General features: G+C 44.5%; 1 protein-coding gene across 2 annotated transcripts in view; it reads left to right on the top strand.

Moving 5' to 3' along the window:
• The window catches only part of SLC5A11 (solute carrier family 5 member 11), a 46,358-nt gene that overhangs the window by 20,242 nt on the left and 4,939 nt on the right, over positions 1-21,177 (top strand). For both annotated transcript variants that reach the window (XM_041747017.1, XM_041747016.1), the window contains 5 exons: positions 1,711-1,791; positions 6,925-7,130; positions 13,832-13,967; positions 20,452-20,559; positions 20,927-21,077. In XM_041747017.1, coding sequence (XP_041602951.1) covers positions 1,711-1,791; positions 6,925-7,130; positions 13,832-13,967; positions 20,452-20,559; positions 20,927-21,077 — 682 coding nt within the window. The remainder of the gene's footprint in view (positions 1-1,710; positions 1,792-6,924; positions 7,131-13,831; positions 13,968-20,451; positions 20,560-20,926; positions 21,078-21,177) is intronic.

The raw sequence follows: 21,177 nt of genomic DNA, 5'->3' as shown, positions 1-21,177 counted from the left end.
AGAGAGGCAGAGACACAGGCAGAGGGAGAAGCAGGCTCCATGCACCGGGAGCCTGACGTGGGATTCGATCCTGGGTCTCCAGGATCACACCCTGGGCCAAAGGCAGGCGCCAAACCGCTGCGCCACCCAGGGATCCCGCATGTAAATACTCTTTTTTTTTTTTTTTTTTTTTAATTTTTATTTATTTATGATAGGCACACAGTGAGAGAGAGAGAGAGAGAGGCAGAGACACAGGCAGAGGGAGAAGCAGGCTCCATGCACCGGGAGCCTGATGTGGGATTCGATCCCGGGTCTCCAGGATCGCGCCCTGGGCCAAAGGCAGGCGCTAAACCGCTGCGCCACCCAGGGATCCCCCCGCATGTAAATACTCTTAAGATGAGAACCTGCTTAAAAAAAAAAAAAAAAAAAAAGATGAGAACCTGCTTTGCTTGTTTGGGGAAAAAACGGGCAAAGTGGCTGACGCTGAGTGAGCAAATGGTTGCTAGTGGCAATAGGCAGTTTATCCTTGTGTTTCTTGTTTGGGGGTCTGTGTCCCTCTTACATTAATTTCTCTGAGGACAGGACATGCTGTTTGGTTTGCCTCTAGGTAGGGTGCTCACCAGAGATTTGCTGAATGACTGAATAAAACACTCAACATTCACCTAGCACATGATAAATATTCAATAATCACCAGTATAGAAATGATATGGGCTTTTAGTGGCAAGATATCACTGGAGTCTGGCCAGCTAATTGCAGCAGAACGTTAGGGCCAGTATCAAAGGTTTCTCCGCGTTTATGATAGGGTCCTGATTCCTGCTGGCAAGGGAAGTGGAATCAAGTAGAACACCACACTTCTGTGCAGGTTTTTTATTGCACACTGACTTTGCCCACTTGTAAATGTGCTATCCGATAAGGATCTCTTTCCCCCCCTTTTTTTTTCTTTTTAAAGATTTTATTTATTTATTCATGAGAGACAGAGAGAGAGAGAGGCAGAGACACAGGCAGAGGGAGAAGCAGGCTCCACGCAGGGAGCCTGATGTGGGACTCGATCCTGGGTTCCCAGGATCACGCCCTGGGCTGAAGGCAGCGCCAAACCACTGAACCACCCGGGCTGCCCTCTCTTTCCCCTTTGATAAGAAGGGAGAGAAAGGTATAGTACAGGGCAGAGACTGGAAAGATCATGCTATCCAGATGCTGATAGATTTGCCATTAGGGTTATGTTTAGCTGGTGTCACCTGGCTCGATGGAGGATGGGAGGTAGATGACATCCGGAACAGCTGGCTGGAGCAAGACAGCCTCACTCATGTGGCTGGAGGTTAGCTGAGCTTTTCCCCTGTATGAGCCATCACCCCCCAGGAGGTGCAAGTGGGCTTCTTAAAGAAGCATGATGGTCTCAGGGCAACATGAGAGCAAGGGCAGAAGCTTCTGGGCCCTTGAGGCCTAGGCTTGAAGCTGTACATTATCGCTCTCACCGTATCAAGCCATTTGGCCAAACTCATATTTCAGAAGTAGAGATATCAGCTTTACCTCTACATGGAAGAAGCGGGAAAGCCACAGTACAAAATGGGCATGCACCCGGCAAGGAGAGCCTATGGCTATCTTTGCAAACAACACTTTAAATCTGCTCAGGCAGGTCTTGAACTTCCAGGTTCTGTCTGCTTCTCAGGGTAACTCCTCTCCATCAGGGTACCCGACACTCACCTCAGTGCTTTTCTCCACCCTCAACCCCAGGTGGCCTGGCCGCTGTGATCTATACAGATGCCCTGCAGACTCTGATCATGCTTATAGGAGCGCTCATCCTGATGGGCTACAGTAAGTGGGGACCCCAGGATCACTTGGGTGGGTGACAACTCTTCTCTCAATGACATCTGCTTTCATCACTGTGATCAGCAAACCCAGTGACAAAAGCCTACAACTGGGGCATTCCTGTCATGGGTGATTTGCTTGAGATGTGGTTATTTTAGCTGGAAGAGAACTAGGCTTATGGAGGCTTACTTTTTTTTTTTTTTAAGATTTATTTATTTTGGAGGGAAAGAGAGAGACAGCGGGGGTGGGGGACACATAGGGAGAGAAAATCTCCAGCAGACCTCCCACTGAATGAAGAGCTCAACGTGGGGCTCAGTCCCACAACCCCTAACTTCATGACCTGAGCCAAAATCAAGAGTCAGACTCTTAACCTACTGAACCACCCAGGTGCCCCAAAACTTAGTTTCTTTTTAAGTAAAAATGAATAGTTCTTCCAATATTGATATAGATAAATGATTAATAAATAAAAGGGGCAAAGGGGCAACTCTTCCTTATAGAAGAATTCCAATGAATAAACATAGATGAAGAGAGAGCTAGAGAATCACCATGAGGACATCACAATGATCTGCAGGCAAGATCTTAGGATAAATGAGCATTAGTGGGTAAAAGTTCATGAAGAAATAGGATCTTTGTGTGGTCTTAGTTGTTGTGTCCCAAACGTGTTAATTACCAATGGGAAAACAGTCACTTTTCGGGGAGCAACATGGCACACACCACTGTAGCTAAGTGATCACGGTTAGTATCACCGGAAATAAGACATTGACATCATGTAGCTCCTGATATGGGGAGGACACCACATCATCTCGTGTGCCATACTTGTCAACAAGATGTAACCTCCACTTAATCAAGAATAACCTATCAGAGGTCTTGATTGAGAGACATTTTACAAAATAACCTAACGTGTTTCTTGAAAGTGTCAAAGGCATGAAACATAAGAAAAGACTCAGGAATAGTCTAGGAACAGGGGTCCAGGGGTATAAACAAGAGTTTTCCCTTAACATTGTGTTTTTCTGCCTGGTTTCCATTTTGTGTTATTTTCTCGTCTTTCAAACAAAATTTCAAAGAAGTAATCATGGATAAACATTTCACAACCCAGACAAAAAAGGCTTACTATTAACTTTAAAAAGAAATGTGTTGGGCCCCTATAAGATGAAAAACTTCACTGGTATCCTACACGTAAAGAGGAAATACAGATGAGTAACATGTATGTGAAGGACAAATGTCCAGCCTCACTAGAAACATGTCATTGTCATAAATACTAACGCTTTGAATGTCCCAGGGGTCCATGAGCTACTTAAAACAGGTTTTCTGAGGCAAGAGAGAACCAACACAGATCTGCCCAAGGTCTGTTATTCTTAGCTAAACCTCTAGATCTTTCTCCATGAAACTATGGGTTCTTTTTTTTTTTTTTTTAATTTTTTTTTTTTTTTATTTATTTATGATAGTCACAGAGAGAGAGAGAGAAGCAGAGACACAGGCGGAGAAGAAGCAGGCTCCATGTACCGGGAGCCTGATGTGGGATTCGATCCGGGGTCTCCAGGATCGCGCCCCGGGCCAAAGGCAGGCGCCAAACCGCTGCGCCACCCAAGGATCCCGAAACTATGGGTTCTTGATGGGGAAGTTCCATTACTTAATTCATTAAGTCGGGCAGGAAAGAAGGTACAGATCAGCCTCCAGGAATCGTCCTCAATCTGCTGTATCTATTAGATATTCTCCCAAGATATCTGCAACTTTCCACATGTTGAAAATTAATTGACCCTACATATGTGGGTTTACTTCTGTGCCCTCAATTCAGTCCCATTCATCTAGGAGCCTTTTTGTGCCAACACCGTAGGCATAAAATCGTGTTTGATTTCTACAGCTTTATAATATGTTGGAAATCAGGAAGTGTGATGCCTCCCACTTTTTCTTTCTCAAGACATACATTTACATATGCTCTAAACCCCAATATACTGCTACAAGTTTTGCTTTAGATAGTCGATTATCTTTTAGAGTGATTAAAAAGAAGAAAAAAAGATCTTTAAAAAAAAGGCTTTTAGGGTGCCTGGCTGGCTCAGTTGGAAGAGTATGTGACTCTTGATCTTGGGGTTGTGAGTTTAAGCCCCACACTGGGTGTTGAGATAACTTTTTAAAAAATCTTAAGAAAAATGTAAAAAGCCTTTAAAAAAAAATTTTATTTATCTATTCATGAGAGACACAGAGACAGAGGCAGAGGGAGAAGCAGGCTTCACGGGGAGCCTGAAGTGGGGCTCCATTCCAGGAACCTGGGGTCATGACCCGAGCCAAAGGCAGAGGGTAACTGACTGAGTCATCCAGGCACACCTAAAAAGCCTTTTTTTTTTTTTTTTTTTTAAAGATTTTATTTATTTATTCATGAGAGACGCAGAGAGAGAGAGACAGAGACAGAGACAGAGACAGAAGCAGGCTCCATGCAGGGAGCCCGACGTGGGATTCGATCCCGGATCTCCAGGATCATGCCCTAGGCTCGCTAAACTGCTGAGCCACTGGGGCTGCCCTAAAAAGCCTTTTATATTAACCTTCATTTTGGCTATTTCTGAATCTCTCTTTCTCTCTCTCTCTCTCTCTCTCTTTTTTATTTCTTATAATGTTTGTCTGAAAAACAAAAATTTTTTTTGAAAAAAAAATTTTCACTGAGTATAATATTCTATTTTTTTATTTTTTAAAAGATTTTTATTTATTTATTCATAGAGATGCAGAGAGAGAGAGAGAGAGAGAGAGAGGCAGAGACACAGGCAGGGGAGAAGCAGGCTCCATGCAGGGAGTCTGATGTGGGACTTGATCCCGGGACTCCAGGATCATGACCTGGGCCGGAGGCAGGCGCTAAACCACCGCTGAGCCACCGAGGGATCCCTTTCTCAAATATTTTTTTTTTTTTTCCTTTCTCAAATATTTTTAAGTAATCTCTACACCCTATGTGGGGCTCGAACTCACAACCCTGAGATCAAAAGTCACAGGTTCCTCCAACTGAGCCAGCCCAGGCCCCCTGGCCTGCATGCATCTTAAGAAGTCTGCTGTAGTCCCTTTTGTTTGTTTTTTAAGATTTATATATATATTTTTTATTTATTTATGAGAGACACAGAGAGAGAGGCAGAGACATAGGCAGAGGGAGAAGCAGGCTCCCTGCAGGAGGAGCCTGATGTGGTACTTGACCTTAAGACTGGGCAGATGCTCAACCATTGAGCCACCCAGGTGCCCCTTATTTATATATATTATTTAAAATATTTTTTATTTATTCATTTGAGAGACAGAGCACAAGCACGGGGAGAGGCAGAAAGAGAGGAAGAAGCAGACTCCCCGCTGAGCAGTGAGCCCAATATGGGGCTCAATTCCAGGACCTGGAGATTATGACCTGAGCTAAAGGCAAGATGCTTAACCATCTGAGCCACCCAGGGGCCCCCCCCCTTTTTTTTCCAGAGGCCCTTATTTATCTATTTTAGAGAAAGAGAGACAGAGAGAGAGAGAGAGCAGGGTAGGAGCAGAGGGAGACAATCTTCAGGCTGACTCCCCACTGAGGGCAGAGCCCTATGTAGGACTCATTCCCATGACCCATGAGATCATGACCTGAGCCAAAACAAAGAGACCAAGAGTCAGATGCTCAACCGACTGAGCCACCTAGGTGTCACCCCTCTTTTTTGTTGTAATTCTTTGTTCCTTTCTCTGTAGTAGTGTGGGTTCCTCCTTGCCCTCATTGTCTGCCGTCAAGATTTTTTTCTGTATTTTCAGCAGTTTTAGTATGATAAATGTAGATGGGAATATATTGATCTTGCTTGGCATTCTCTAAGATTTAGATGAAGACATAAACTTTATATATTAAGTAACATTGCAGTGGGGCTCCTGGCTGACTCAGTTAGTAAAGCATCTGACTCTTGATCTCAGGGTCAAGTTCAAACCCCATGCTGGGTATACAGATTACTTTAAAAAAGAAAAAAGAATCCAAAACTGCAGCAACATATACAAAGCAAAAGTTGTTAGAAATAGGAGAAATTGACAGAAACCAAAATAGTACCAAGACTTTAACACTTCACAGGACACAGGATTTAGAAGTTATAAATTATATAATTGAAAAAAAAAGAAGTTATAAATTATATAATTGAACAAGTATTCTTATAACAGCAAACATACTTTTTTCCAGCATCAAAGAACCAAAGAACCATCTACAAAAATTAGTCTTGAAAAAAAAAATTAGTCTTGAAAAAAATAATCAAAATTTACAAAAATATTCATGTGAACTTGGATGGGAAAAAAAAACCCCACCCATCTATATTTTCATAAACCTAACATTAAAATGTAGCATTTTAAAAATTGTAAGTGTAGGCGACAAACCATAGGAATATTTGCTAATACTCCGTGACTCTCATACCAAGAGATACCTCAGATGTTTTTATCCAGATGTTTTCACAGTTGTTGCTGAGGTACTGAAGAACTGTTTGTGCTCATGGCTACTTTGAAACCAAATTGTTATTACAGGGGCTCCTGGCTGGCTCAGTCCGTGGAGTGTGTGACTTCATCTCAGGACTATGAGTTTGAGCCCCACGCTGGGCATAGAGATTACTTAAAAATAAATGAATAAATAGTTATTAGACCTACTACTGGGTCTTACTGTTTGATGGAGCAAATAACTGCATTATTATATTTTTTAAAGATTTTATTTATTTATTCATAGAGACAGAGAGAGAGAGAGGCAGAGACACAGGCAGAGGGAGAAGCAGGCTTCATACAGAGAGCCTGACGCTGGACTCGATCCAGGGTCTCCAGGATCAAGCCCTGGGCTGCAGGCGGCACTAAACCGCTGCGCCACCAGGGCTGCCCAATAACTGCATTATTAAGCAAAACTGTGCATACTAAGTCACAGTTTTGATGTTTTGTTGATTGCCTTCAACATACCTGGTTTCCTTTATAATCCTATGCATTTTGTATGATGCATTGGTTATTAGTATTCTGAGAAGCAATAAATGACCACTGCCAAAGGCATCAAAACAAAGCGAAGAGCCTCGAAGGTGACTAACTTTCTTTGTTAGCTCTGCTCTCAATAGGATGCCACCCACCCAGCCATCCCCTTACCACTCGCTGTGGATTGTTCTGAGTCTCTGGCAAATTTGGGCTTCCTCTGAATTCCAGGCTTTGCTGCAATTGGCGGGATGGAAGGCCTGAAGGAGAAGTATTTCTTGGCCCTGGCTAGCAACCGGAGTGAGAACAGCAGCTGCGGGCTGCCCCGAGAGGACGCCTTCCATATTTTCCGAGACCCCCTGACATCTGATCTCCCATGGCCTGGGATCATATTTGGAATGTCCATCCCATCCCTCTGGTACTGGTGCACGGATCAGGTACAGGGCAGCTGATGAGTGTGTGCCCTCCAGGATGCTTCTGTCCTTTTTTTTAAATTTTTTTAATTTTATTTATTTATTCATGAGAGACACAGAGGGAGAGGGAGAGGCAGAGACAGAGGCAGAGGGAGAAGCAGGCTCCATGCAGGGAGCCCGATGCGGGACTCGATCCCAGGACCCTAGGGTCATGCCCTGGGCTGCATTCAACCACTGAGCCGCCCAGGGATCCCCCAGGACGCTTCTTTCCCTGGGGGGCTGGGGACTGGGGTTTTTTTTTTTTTTTTGGGACTGGGGTTTTTTCACTCTGTCTCTTCTCTTGTTTGCATTCTCCTCCCCCTTGCCCTCAAGCTCCACTGCTCTTTCCTCTCTACTGCTATACATTATTTGACTTCTTGGGCTCGCTCATGTAATGGAAAATCCAGAGCTGCTGATATTTGCAAAGAGGAACTCTCTTTTATTTGTTTTTAAAAATTTATTTATTTATTTTGAGAGACAGAGAAAGAGAGAGAGAGAGAGAGCAGGGGAAGAGCAGAGGGAGAGAATCTCAAGCAGACTATTTGCTGAGGGAGGAGTCCGACCTGGGGCTTGATCTCAGAACCCTGAGATCATGACCTGAGCCAAACTCAAGAGTAGATCACTTAACCAGCTGAGCCAGTGCAAAGGGGAACTCTTAATACATTTTGCTAATGTCTGGAAAGATTCAGTAAGCAGAAAGAAATGATACATTTTATTTATTTATTTTTTTAAGATTTCATTTATTTGAGAGAGACAGCGCATGCATACATGCACGCACAAGCAAGGGGAAGGGCAGAGGGAGAAGCAGACTCTCTGTCCCTGCTGAGCAGGGAGCCCCATGTGGGGCTGGATGTCAGGCTTTCTGCTCAGGGGGGAGTCTGCTTCTCTTTCTCCCTCTGTCTCTCCTCACCTCCTACCCTGCTCATGCTCCCTCTCTCAAATGAATGAATGAATGAATAAATAAATAAATAAGATCTTTTAAAAAAAAAAAAAGAAGTTAAAAAAAAGAAGTTAAAATTGCTATAGTGTATCATATGATCAACACATACTCTGTAAATCCTCTGTGTACTTGGAGATCACGAGTAAACAAATCAGACTGGGCTTGCATCTCTCCTGGAGCTCACCTTCTTCCAGTGGGGAGTAGATAGGCAATGAATAAGTGAATTATATGGAATATTTCAAGATGACAAATACCATTAAAAAAAAAAAAGCGGGGTAGGAAAGAGGAGTTGAGAATACAGGGGTACAGTTTAAAATAAGCGGCAGGGTGCCTGGCTGGCTCAGTCTATGGAACAGGCGACTCTTGATCTTGGGATTGTGAGTTCAAGCTCCACGTTGGGGGTAGAGATTACTTAAAATATATATATATATATATATATATGTATATATATATATATATATATATGTTTTGAAAAATAAGTGAGTAAAATAAGGTATTAAGAGGAGGCAGTACTGAGAAGTGACCCTTAGAAGCACAGGCTTTGAAGAAGAGCAGAGCTCCCTGCGAAAGTTGGGGAACAGTTTGCCACAGAGGGAACAGCCAGAGCAAGGGCCTTACAGCATATATGTAACTGATGTGAAAAAAAAAAATGAGAACCACAGAGGCAGGACAGCATTTATAAGATGCCCTTTTGGTGTTAAGGGGAGGGGAGATAGAATCAATATTTGCATTTCTCATGTATGTATAAAGGAGCTCCAGGTGGATGTAGTAAGACTAAGAAAAGTGGATACTCGTGGGCAGGGAGACCGTGTACATGTGCCAAGGAGTTGTTTCGTGGCGCACCTGTTTATACCCGGGTAGGTTTCAAACCCAGGGAATATATCACCAGTTGAAATGCATTTCCTGTTGAGGATCAGAGATCTGGGTACCATTTTGGAGGCTGTAGTGCAGAGTCAGGACTTATTGAAGTTTAACTCAAGCAACGATCATGGAGTGGGACAAGGGCATTTATGCAGGTGATACTGCTGAGAACAGAGCCCAGGTCCGCACCCTGGGCCAGAACTCCTCTGCACTCAGGCAGGGGTGAGCACAATACACATGTACCACCCCTTTGGGAGACTGTCCTTGGCAAATCCTCTCTCCCTTGGCAAATCTCAGGAAGAAGAGGCTTTGGGACACAGTGTCAAGGCTAACAGTGTGGACTTTAAATTTCATTGGCCCGGCATGCTAACATATTGTTTCCTTATTGCCTTACTAACAGTGCAGTTACTAATGGTTACAGAAAAGGGAGGCATGAGGAATTTGGCCATAGTCTTTTTGTCCCAGGGATGGTTAATAAACATTAAAAACATTTACATTTGGGATCCCTGGGTGGCGCCCCGGTTTGGCGCCTGCCTTTGGCCCAGGGCATGATCCTGGAGACCCAGGATCAAATCCCACGTCGGGCTCCCGGTGCATGGAGCCTGCTTCTCTCTCTGCCTGTGTCTCTGCCTCTCTCTCTCTCTCTGTGTGTGACTATCATTAAAAAAAAAAATTTACATTAAAAAAAAAACATTTACATTTTGCTATGGTTTATGTTACTGCTCTTGATGCAGCTCACCATCAGCTGACACTTAAGAATTTGCACAAATATTTCCTTGAGATCCCTCAAGCCCTTCTTAGCTGGGATTCCAGCGTTGCACCCCTTGAAAGCCACCTCCAACCTACCCCACATTGTTCAGGAGCCTGGGGACTTAGCCACAGAAGACTCAGTCTCCTTCCAAATGTTGGACAGGGCAAGAAGGCCTAGAAATCCAAGGCCTTCTTGACCACGTGGTGGTCTTTGGTCAAGACTTTGGTCTTGACCACATGGTGTAGCCACTGACCTGGGTTCTATAGAATCCTGAGACTCTGCGAGTTCACTGTGCTGGTGTTGCCTTAGGGAATGCACAGCTTTGCTAGTCCTATACCTAAGCTAATTTTAAGATTTTATTTATTCATGAGAGAGAGAGTGCATGTGTGTGCAGGGTGAGGGGGAGAGGGAGAGAATCTCAAGCAAACTTTCACTGAGCTTGGAGCCTAACGCAGGGCTTGATCTTACGACCCTGAGATCATGGCCTGAACCAAAATCAAGAGTCGGGAGGATGGCCACAATAGCCAAACTGTGGAAGGAGCCTCGGTGTCCATCGAAAGATGAATGGATAAAGGAGATGTGGTTTATGTATACAATGGAATATTACTCAGCCATTAGAAACGACAAATACCCACCATTTGCTTCAACGTGGATGGAACTGGAGGGTATTATGCTGAGTGAAGTAAGTCAATCGGAGAAGGACAAACAGTGTATGTTCTCATTCATTTGGGGAATATAAATAATAGTGAAAGGGAATATAAAGGAAGGGAAAAGAAATGTTGGGAAATATCAGGAAGGGAGACAGAACATAAAGACTCCTAACTCGGGGAAACGAACTAGGGGTGGTGGAAGGGGAGGAGGGCGGGGGGTGGGGGTGAATGTGTGACGGGCACTGAGGCGGACACTTGACGGGATGAGCACTGGGTGTTTTTCTGTATGTTGGTAAATTGAACACCAATAAAAATTAATTAAAACAAAAAAAAGAGAGTCGGGAGGTTCAACCGACTGAGCCACCCCGGACCTCCTAGGCTTATTTTAGAACAGGAGAAAGTGGGATCCCTGGGTGGCGCAGCGGTTTAGCGCCTGCCTTTGGCCCAGGGCGTGATCCTGGAGACCCGGGATTGAATCCCACGTCGGGCTCCTGGTGCATGGAGCCTGCTTCTCCCTCTGCCTCTCTCTCTCTCTCTCTCTGTGTGACTATCATAAATAAAAAAAATTTTAAAAAAAAGAACAGGAGAAGGGCAAAGCAACATTCCTTTTTTTTGTTTGTTTGTTTTCTTATCCTGGATGCTTTGTGTGTTTTTTTTTTTAATTAATTTTTATTGGTGTTCAATTTACCAACATACAGAAAAACACCCAGTGCTCATCCCGTCAAGTGTCTACCTCAGTGCCCGTCACCCATTCCCCTCGAACACCCGCCCTCCTCCCCTTCCACCACCCCTAGTTCGTTTCCCCGAGTTAGGAGTCTTTATGTTCTGTCTCCCTTCCTGATATTTCCCAACATTTCTTTTCCCTTCCTTTATATTCCCTTTCACTATTATTTATATTCCCCAAATGAATGAGAACATACACTGTTTGTCCTTCTCTGATTGACTTATTTCACTCAGCATAATACCCTCCAGTTCCATCCATGTTGAAGCAAATGGTGGGTATTTGTCGTTTCTAATGGCTGAGTAATATTCCAGTGTATACATAAACCACATCTTCTTTATCCATTCATCTTTCGATGGATACCGAGGCTCCTTCCACAGTTTGGCTATTGTGGCCATTGCTGCTAGAAACATCGGGGTGCAGGTGTCCCGACGTTTCATTGCATCTGAATCTTTGGGGTAAATCCCCAACAGTGCAATTGCTGGGTCGTAGGGCAGGTCTATTTTTCACTCTTTGAGGAACCTCCACACAGTTTTCCAGAGTGGCTGCACCAGTTCACATTCCCACCAACAGTGTAAGAGGTTTCCCTTTCTCCACATCCTCTCCAACATTTGTGGTTTCCTGCCTTGTTAATTTTCCCCATTCTCACTGGTGTGAGGTGGGATCTCATTGTGGTTTTGATTTGTATTTCCCTGATGGCAAGTGATGCAGAGCATTTTCTCATGTGCATGTTGGCCATGTCCATGTCTTCCTCTGTGAGATTTCTCTTCATGTCTTTAACGCAACATTCCTGATTCACAGACTAAAAAGATAAGTAACAGTGGACAATCCTAATGGCACTTAAACATTTACTAATTCTGTGTCATGGCCAGCAATAATTAATTGATCCGACATGAAATAATTCATTTTCTTTTTTTTAAAAAGATTTTAATTTATTAATGAGAGACACACAGAGAGAGGCAGAGACACAGGCAAAGGGAGAAGCAGGCTCGCTGTAGGGAGCCTGATGTGGGACTCAATCTCGGGACCCAGGGATCACACCCCAAGCCGAAGGCAGATGCTTAACTGACTGATTCACCCAGGTGCCCCCTCTATACACTTTAAGAAAAAAAAAGATTTATTTACTTATTTAAGAGAGAGGGGGAAAGAGAGAGAGAGAGAATGAGCATGGGGTGGGGAGGGGCAAAGGGAGAGGAAGAGAGAAATTCTAAGCCTCCATGGCCCCTACCCTTTCCTCACATAAACCAATCCTACATTTTAGAGTCTTTCATTTATGGCATCTAAACAAATGTAATTTGTGCCTGTCAGGATACACTTGGTTACAAGTGACAAAAAAAAGTCAAACTTAAACCACCTCAGGGAGGGACACCTGGAGGACTCAGTCGGTTATGCATCTGCCTTCTGCTTAGGGTCCTGGGGTAGAGCCCTGCATCCGACTTCCTGCTCAGTGGGGAGCCTGCTTCTCCCCCTCTCTCTCTCCCTCCTCCCTGCTCATGCTTTCTCTCTCAAATAAGAAAATAAAATCTGGAAAAAAAACTACCTCAGGGAAGGGGGTGGAGGATATATTAGCTTGTGGAATACAAACAGCAGGAAGTCAAACAAGATTTCAGAAACTGCTGGAACATATTCTCATTTCCCTCTCCATCATCCATCTTTCTCATCTAGGACTTCATTTCCTCCTCTGCAGACCAACAGGAAAGCTGACAAGTCCCTAAGTCCCAGTCCAAGAATCCTGCATAAGGGTCTAGCACGGGTCAGGTGCCTAGCCCTGGATTAGGCAGCTGTGCCCAAGATGATAGTGTAGCCCTGTGGATAAGGTATGGGTTTCAAAAAAAGGAGCAGGACACTCTAGGAAGACTATCCCATTACTGTCTGCTGTTAAAAAAACAAAAAAAGAGAAGAATCCCAACTTTGTCCTTCTCGTCACAGTGTTGCAGTGGTAATGATGTGGCGTTTCACTCCCTTTGTCCATAGGTCTCTGAACCAGCTTGTAAAGGCTCTGGTAACTCACCAAGGCCTCTGTAACTTCTCCAGATGCTTCAAGACCCAAAACCTAAGGAAATAGGAGAGAAAGTTCTGGGCTCATGTAGATTCAATCTGAAGGCTGGAGGAGGATTTTGGGGACCAGTCTCCTATTCAGAAAAAAACTCTGGAAAAAGTTGTTCCTTTTGAGTAGATAAGTTTTTTTTTTTTTTTTTGATACTTTTTTTTTTAAGATTTTATTTATTTGAGACAGAGCATGAGCAGGAGTGGGCGGGGTGGGGGGGGCAGAAGGGGAAGCAGGCTCCCCGCTGAGCAGGGAGCCTGATGTTGGGCTCTACCATGACCTGAGCTGAAGGGAGATGTTTGACTGAGCCACCTAGGCACCCCGAGATGACTTCAATTTTAAGGGATCTTCTGCAGTATGATGGCAGAGATGCAGCCGGCAGTCTAAGCTACCTTCATAAATGGCAATTTTAATGAAGGCCTCTGCTAGGAAAGTTGTAATTGGCCTGCCTTGGATTCATACTTAACCGATCATGGTAGCCAGAGAAATGGAGAAACCTAATTGGTCCAACTCCAAGACAAAGAGGAGGGAATGGAATGGGGTTCTCAGCTTCCTCAAGTGGTCCACAGAGATTGGGAATAGGAAACCAATGTTTCCTCAAAGAGAAGCCAAACAAATCAAGGTTCTAAGTCCACGATGTCTTCAAAGCAGCTCTGCACACTTAGTTTGCTTTTAGGGAGAATCACTTCAACTTCAACCACCCTACTGTTTTCTAGGTGATCGTTCAGCGGTCTCTGGCTGCCAAGAACATGTCCCATGCCAAAGGAGGCTCTCTGATGGCTGCCTACTTGAAAGTGCTGCCCCTTTTCATTATGGTGTTTCCTGGAATGGTCAGTCGTGTCCTCTTCCCAGGTGAGGAGACAGTGGGGATAAAAGGTCATCGGTCTTTGAATCTCAGACCCCATGAAGTGTTCTAAACGAATGATTGTCATCAGGGATTGGGACTGAGGTCCCTGCAGGGGCATGTTGAGGCACCTCTATTCAGACATCAGACTGTATACTGTTTCCCCACAGGGGTTCAGCAGGCATGTCTAGTAGATGTTGCAAGCCAGTAGCAGGGGTCTTGCCTCAACTGTATTTTTTTAACTGTATTTTTTTGAAACCACAAATTATAGGTTAAGATCTTGTGGTTCCAGATGTCAGTTTTCTAAAGCATAATGTGAGAGTTATTCTTGTGCTTTTAGTATTTCATCTCAGTGGTTTGGTTATTTTGGTCCAACAGAACCCCTTTGGGGGTACTTAACAAAAATCAGGGATGTCAAAGCCACTAGAATATTGTCTTAGAATTTTTTTTAGTGTGGTAAGGCAATGAGGTTTTCACTGTGTGGATAAACAGGATTGGGAGGAGGGTGTTATTGGGAGTCACTGTGATGTCAGGAACTGCTGATCTGTATGGAAGAAAGCTTTGCATTTTCCACATCTGTGAGCTTTTCCTTTCATACCCACCAAGGCTGTTATTAACTCAAAGGTACAGTGCTCCCTCCCCTGTGCTTTATCTTATACAATGTTTTACATCGGTAAAGAAAGAGGAGGATGGTCCAGAAGTTTTTGTCACAATAATTTAGGACAATAAGCATTAGGAGCAAAGAATTGGAGAAGGAGAGTGGGAGATCTGTCCGTGGTGCAAGATCTTGGGTTTCTCACTCCTCCAGCCCAGAGGGCATGAAGAACCCAGAGTCACTGGTCCTGGTTCCAGGGAAGGCACACAAGGCTTGGAAAAACCCATATCAGAGTAAGAACTGGGATTTGGGATTTGTGGTGACTTGATGGAAAAAACACAGCTTTTGGGTAAGGCTTGACATATGAACAAAGAACACAGCTCTAAACAACCTACATTCATCATGTGGTGGTTCTGAATATGGACTCTAATTTGGATGTTGCTGCTAGAATCCTGGCTCTGCCACTTCCTAGCTGTATGACCTTGGAAAGTCACTTGCCTCTGTCCCCTCACTCATAAAATGGGATAATCTTTCATAAGGCTTAAAGCAGTCAGCACAAGGTAAGCACCATAGAAGGGCTTACTCTCATTTTATATATTATCTCATTTATTCCTCAAAACAACCTTATGAAGTTGATACTGTTAGGGCTCTTTTCATTTACAGATGAAGATATTGAAGCTCATCCACTCATTTATTCTTCCATGTGTCCATCAAACATTCTGAGAGTCAGTGATCTGCTAGGCTTTATTCTAGGAAACCTTAGGGATTCATAAATGAACAAGACAAAATGTATCCCTGCCATCGTGGGGCTCACATTCTAGTGGTGGAGGAGACACACAAAGATAAGGAAATAAGTAAATGATATATCCATTGACTGTGTTGGGAGCTGTGAGTAAAAGGCACAGGGAGCTGTCACAGGGATGCTCGGTGGGGCGTCTTCTGATAAGGTTTCCAGGGGTGGCCTCTGTGAGGAGAAGAGGCAACAGTTGGTTCATATGGGTGGGGTTTTTTTTTTTTTTTTGGAGGAGCAGTAGGGACAGAAGGAGGGAGGGAGGCAGACAGACAGACAGCCTCTTAAGTAAGCTCCATACCCAGCACAGAGCCTGATGTGATCTCATGACCCGGAGATCAGGACCTAAGCTGAAATCAAGAGTCTGATGCTTAACCGACTGAGCCACCCAAGTACCCTGGATGGTTTCAAAATATATCTTGGAGTGCATTCAACAAGATTAATAATGGATTGGATATGGGGGTTAAGGAAGAGCAATCTAGACCCTTCCTAGGTTAAGTGGCTTGCCAGAAGTTAACCTGGCTAGTGCTGGGTGAGCTGGGATAGAACCCAGGTGCATCTGCCTCCAAACCCCAACCCTTGGGATCCCTGGGTGGCGCAGCGGTTTGGCGCCTGCCTTTGACCCAGGGCGCGATCCTGGAGACCCGGGATCGAATCCCACGTCAGGCTCCTGGTGCATGGAGCCTGCTTCTCCCTCTGCCTGTGTCTCTGCCTCTCTCTCTCTCTCTGTGACTATCATAAATAAATTAAAAAAAAAAAAAAAAAAAAAAAAAAAACAAACCCCAACCCTTAATCATGCTATTGTCTCTCTTAGCAAATTACACGTTAAGCTTTGGATCAATGTCTGAAAGATCAATCTCAAGACCTTGACCATAATTCTTAACAGGTAGCCAATCAGCAATCATGATTAAGTGAAACATAATGCCATGTTCTATGTCCCTAAGGACTTCGTAATGTAATGAATGAGTCTGGTACTCATGAAAAAGCAAGATAAGATATAAATTAGAACACTCTAGCATATGGAACTAACAATAAGTGAAAGGAATTTGAGAGCGAGGTAGGGTGGAGAGGGTAAGGTGGGTAAGGTGGGTGTGTTTGAAGGCCTGGACAAGTGCTTCTCAAAGTGTGGTCCCCAGTCCAGCAGCACTGATGTCACCTTGGAACTTGTTAGAAATGCAAACTTTTGGGGTCCGTCCAAGACCTACTGAATCAGAATCTCTTGAGGTTGGGGCCCAGCAATCTGTTGTGTTTTTTTTTTTTTAAGATTTTATTTATTTATTCATAGAGACACACACAGAGAGAGGCAGAGACACAGGCAGAGGGAGAAGCAGGCTCCACGCAGGGAGCCTGATGTGGGACTCGATCCCGGGTCTCCAGGATCACACCCCAGGCTGCAGGTGGCACTAAATCACTGTGCCACTGGAGCTGCCCAGCAATCTGTTTTTAATAAATTCCCCAGGAGATTGAGAAGCTCTTGCCTAAAAAGCCAGGCTCTAGGCCAAGCCACTCTTCCTTCCTATTTCCATGTCTCCCTCCATCTCTGCTCTGCCAGCTACCCCACTGAGTCTTCAGTTGGGTCCAGAGACCATTCAAAAGGATGCTCCAGTCCTGAGCTATAATGAGACTGGGCAACACCTTCTTCCACTAATCCATCTGAGAAATGGCACATACTTTGAAAGGAACCATAGTGGAAATTAAGAGATAGGAAAAACCACCCTTAAAAACAATAAAACACAAGTCAAGAAGTATATCCATTCACAAAGCAAATTGTTCCCACTTGAGCTCTGGAATACACGAAGGATATGAGACCTATTCATAATATTTATTAGCTGTATGATTTGGGGAAGCCTCGTCACCTTTTTGGGCCTCAATTTACTTATCTTTAAAATAGGTGTAATAACCACACCTTACCAATGGAGTTATGAAGAATACAGTGGAAGGTATATATGTATAGTCTTTATGTGTCATAGTGATACTTCAGTGAATGTTAGCATTTGGAAGTAGGAGATTTAGTGGTGTTTGGATCTGAGCTTGCCAGAGGCCCCTTTATGCCAAGTATCAGAGGGTCTGATAAGAGAACCCACACCATACATGAAATGGTTGATTAATTGACCCAAGACACGTGGATGACTGTTACCAAATGGTGATTCATAAGACTGTTGGTTTCTGTTGTAGCTTAGCTGAGCCAACTAATATCCTTAAGATGAATGTGTTCTTTTTTTTTGAAATAAGCTCCTTGCCCAGCATGGAGCCCAATGAGGCTCTTGAACTCACAACCTTGAGATCAAGACCTGAGCTGACATCAGGAGTCAGATACTTAACTGACTAATGAATATATTCTTATTAAGCACCCCCAATGAATATATTCTTTAAGCTGAACAGACAAGGACAACTGCCACAAACATGCTTTGTAAACTGTCATGTTTCATGGTTGAAAGGTGCAGGTCTAGAAGGTTAAACAACCTAAGGTTAACAACCAAAGGTTAAATTGTGTAGTTAATTAAGTATCCCAGGGAGAGCCTTGCTCCTTCTCAGTGAACCTTGAAGAGAGGAGCTTTTGGGGGTGTCAGGGTAGCTCAGTAGGTTGGGTGATGATTCTTGGTTTCAGCTTTGGTAGTGGTCTTGGGGTCCTGAGATCAAGTTTTCTCTTTATCTAAAGTAAATAAATCATGGGATCTGTGGGTGGCTCAGTAGTTTAGTGCCTGCCTTTGGCCCAGGGTGTGATCCTGGAGTCCCAGGATCTAGTCCTGCATCAGGCTTCCTGCATGGAGCTTGTTTCTTCCTCTGCCTGTGTCTCTGCCTCTCTCTCTCTCTCTCTCTCTCTTCTGTCTCCCATGAATAAATAAATAAAATCTTTAAAAAAATAAAGTAAATTTTGAGGGAAGGGGTGCTTTTGGACAAAAAGAGGCAAAGCCTGTATGATATGGATGTGAACAAGACCTTTGCCTGACCTAAGCGGCTCCTTACAATGTTCTGGGCATGAGAATGAAACTGTTTTCTTATCTTTTTAAAAGACTTTTCAAAAAAGAAAAAAAAAAAAGCCAAGAGCTTTGACTTGTCAAAAAAAGTATTTTTCTCAATATTGTTTCTTCTTATCAAGTATCACTTTTGGACTACAGTCTTAATTTTGTTTGAGGCTTGAACCAGAGCTTTAGGGGCATCTACTTCTATTCCACAGTGATTGTATTATTATTGTGGCCATAGCACCCATGGGTGGCTGTTAGTGGGTGAAGAGTCTCAGCCTTGAAAATACATGACAATGTGTGGAGAAATTTTATGAAGATCAGTTTGCCCTTGGACTTCCCAGTGGATGAAAGGGCCCAGGGATATCTCCATTTCTTGGGTCTTATGTTACCTTAAAAAGAAAATGAAGATACAACAATATTGCATTTTAAAATTGTGATGTCCTTTAAGTGGTTACATTTATTAAATTAGCAGTTTTAATGCAGGTAAAAATATAGAGGCTTAGCATACAACCTCATCTGGAGATGCTGTCAAACATCTACATTTGAGGTCTCTGGTAAATGGTCATCATGACGTTGATTTGCACTGGAACCATGCAGGAAATTGTCATAAGCGGTGAATGGCTCCATGTTCGCTTGTATTCTAAGGTTCTGGATGGGCTGACAGCCTATCACTCTTCAGAATGAGGAGTTAGGACTGAAGACTTGGGATTGAGCAGAGGGGGCTCAGGAGGAGTTCATGAGAGTTACACTTTGATCCACTTGAGAGGTAATAAGTGGCCCAGCTGGGATGAGTGGTGTTGGGTAGGCATTGGGGAGTTGGTGAGGAGCATCAGTTAGTTCAGATCCCAGAAGCTGAGAAAGTCAGAAGGTGACAAGAAAGGTATTATGCAGACACAGGTGCCAAACCACTGAGGTGATACAGAGTTCTGAAGGTCCCAGTGGTCAGGATTAAGCCTTGGATGGGTTACGGCCAGACTCACTAAAGATAGAAAAGCATACACTATCTTGGTCTATCTTCTCTGAAAAAATGAATTGGGAGTCAGGAGACTTGAGTTTCAACTCTGCCCCTAACATGACCTTGTTAGGGGTTTGTAATCAGGTCCCTCGCCCCGATTCTTCATCTGTGAAACTGTTGTAATGTCCTCGTTCCTCACACAGGAGCACTGTAATAGCTAGCCTCTGCCCCATAGGAATTTGTTGAGCACCTACTCTGTGCCATACTCTCTGTCCTCCAAGCAGGAGGCCTAAGCTTGTATGCTTGGGATGTGTTCATCGTCATACTAGGAAGAGATGAATAACTACGGATGCCAGGAAGGCTAAGTGGATTTACACTAGAAAATCAGAATGCTGTTTAGGAGTGCAGGAGACACAGAAATGCAGGAAGAGGAAGAGAGAGAAATTCACGCAGCACAGTTGGGTTGTTAGGAGCCTAAAATGAGAACAGCTATTGAGGAGATGGGGAGAAGAGGGATTTAGAAAGTATTTGCCCTGTGTCGGGTGATGGTGTTCTGTGCACCTCCAAGGAACTGCAGGCAAGATGTGAATTGCTTGTGTCCCATTTTGGAGGAGTCTGGGGATGCAGCCTGTTGCAGGATACTGTGTAGAATGGCTACTAGGTATCTCAGCTTTTTTTTTTTTTTTTTTTTTTGAGATCTTATTTATTTATTCATGAGAGACACAGAAAGAGAGGCAGAGACATAGACAGAGGGAGAAGCAGGCTCCCTGCAGGGACCCAGATGCAGGACTTAATCCCAGGACCCCAGGATCACGCCCTGAGCCAAAGGCAGATGCTCAATCGCTGAGCCACCCAGGAGTCCTGAGGTAGCTCAGCATTATTTGGGTTATAGTAATAGCAGCCTCAGTGTATTCATCACTTCCTACACATCAGCTTACTATGGCATCTCAGCCATTATAATCGTATGAAGTAGAGTTATGTTATTGTCCCAATTTTACAGATAGGGCAGGTTAAGTAAGAAGGTCATGGTTTATAACTTCTAGGTTCCTTTTTTATTTCATAGAGCTATACACCGTATATACAGTCATCCTGTCTCCTGGCTCTGGCCCGTGTCCGGCCGTGTCTTGGCTGGGCTTGGGCTTAGAGGGTCTGTGTCTTCTCACTCTGAGCCTTGTTTCTTCCACAGATCAAGTGGCTTGTGCGGATCCAGAAACCTGCCTGAAGGTCTGTAGCAACCCCTCCGGCTGCTCTGACATCGCATATCCCAAACTTGTGCTGGAGCTCCTGCCCACAGGTAATGCCCCCTACGTGGAGGCCCCTGGAGCACCCAGAAAGGAGGAAGACCTTGGCTGGGGCCTGATCCGAGGGACGGATGAGTTGGGAGGACAGCAGGAGGGAATGCGCTCTGGGCTGAGGGACTGAGCCCCAGAGCCAGAGCCCTCAAATAAAACCCAGGCCCTGGCTATCCAGGGCGCTCTGCCCGATGCCCCCCGCCCCCCAACCCCAGGCCCTACTCATGGCTCACCTCTGAGTTCTGCTTCCTTCCGGTGGCACCTGCTGGATCAATTGGCGCCATGGGCCTGGGATATGGGGGTCATGATTGAGGCAGCAGCAGTTAGCAGGAAAAGCCTGAGGCCCATAGACCTTCCTTTTGCCTCCAGGGCTCCGCGGGCTCATGATGGCTGTGATGGTGGCGGCGCTCATGTCCTCCCTCACCTCCATCTTTAACAGTGCCAGCACCATCTTCACCATGGACCTCTGGAATTACATCCGGCCTCGAGCATCAGAAAAGGAGCTCATGATTGTAGGCAGGTAAGAGAGCACTGAGTGGGATTGAGGAAGGAGGGTGAAAAGTTTAGATACCCAGGGAGGAGAAAGCTGGGCCCACCCACAGGCAAAGCCCTACCATCCT

This window comes from Vulpes lagopus, chromosome 3 (assembly GCF_018345385.1).
Source record: "Vulpes lagopus strain Blue_001 chromosome 3, ASM1834538v1, whole genome shotgun sequence".
Taxonomy (NCBI): domain Eukaryota; kingdom Metazoa; phylum Chordata; class Mammalia; order Carnivora; family Canidae; genus Vulpes; species Vulpes lagopus.
This window is presented reverse-complemented; position numbering and strand designations above follow the sequence as displayed.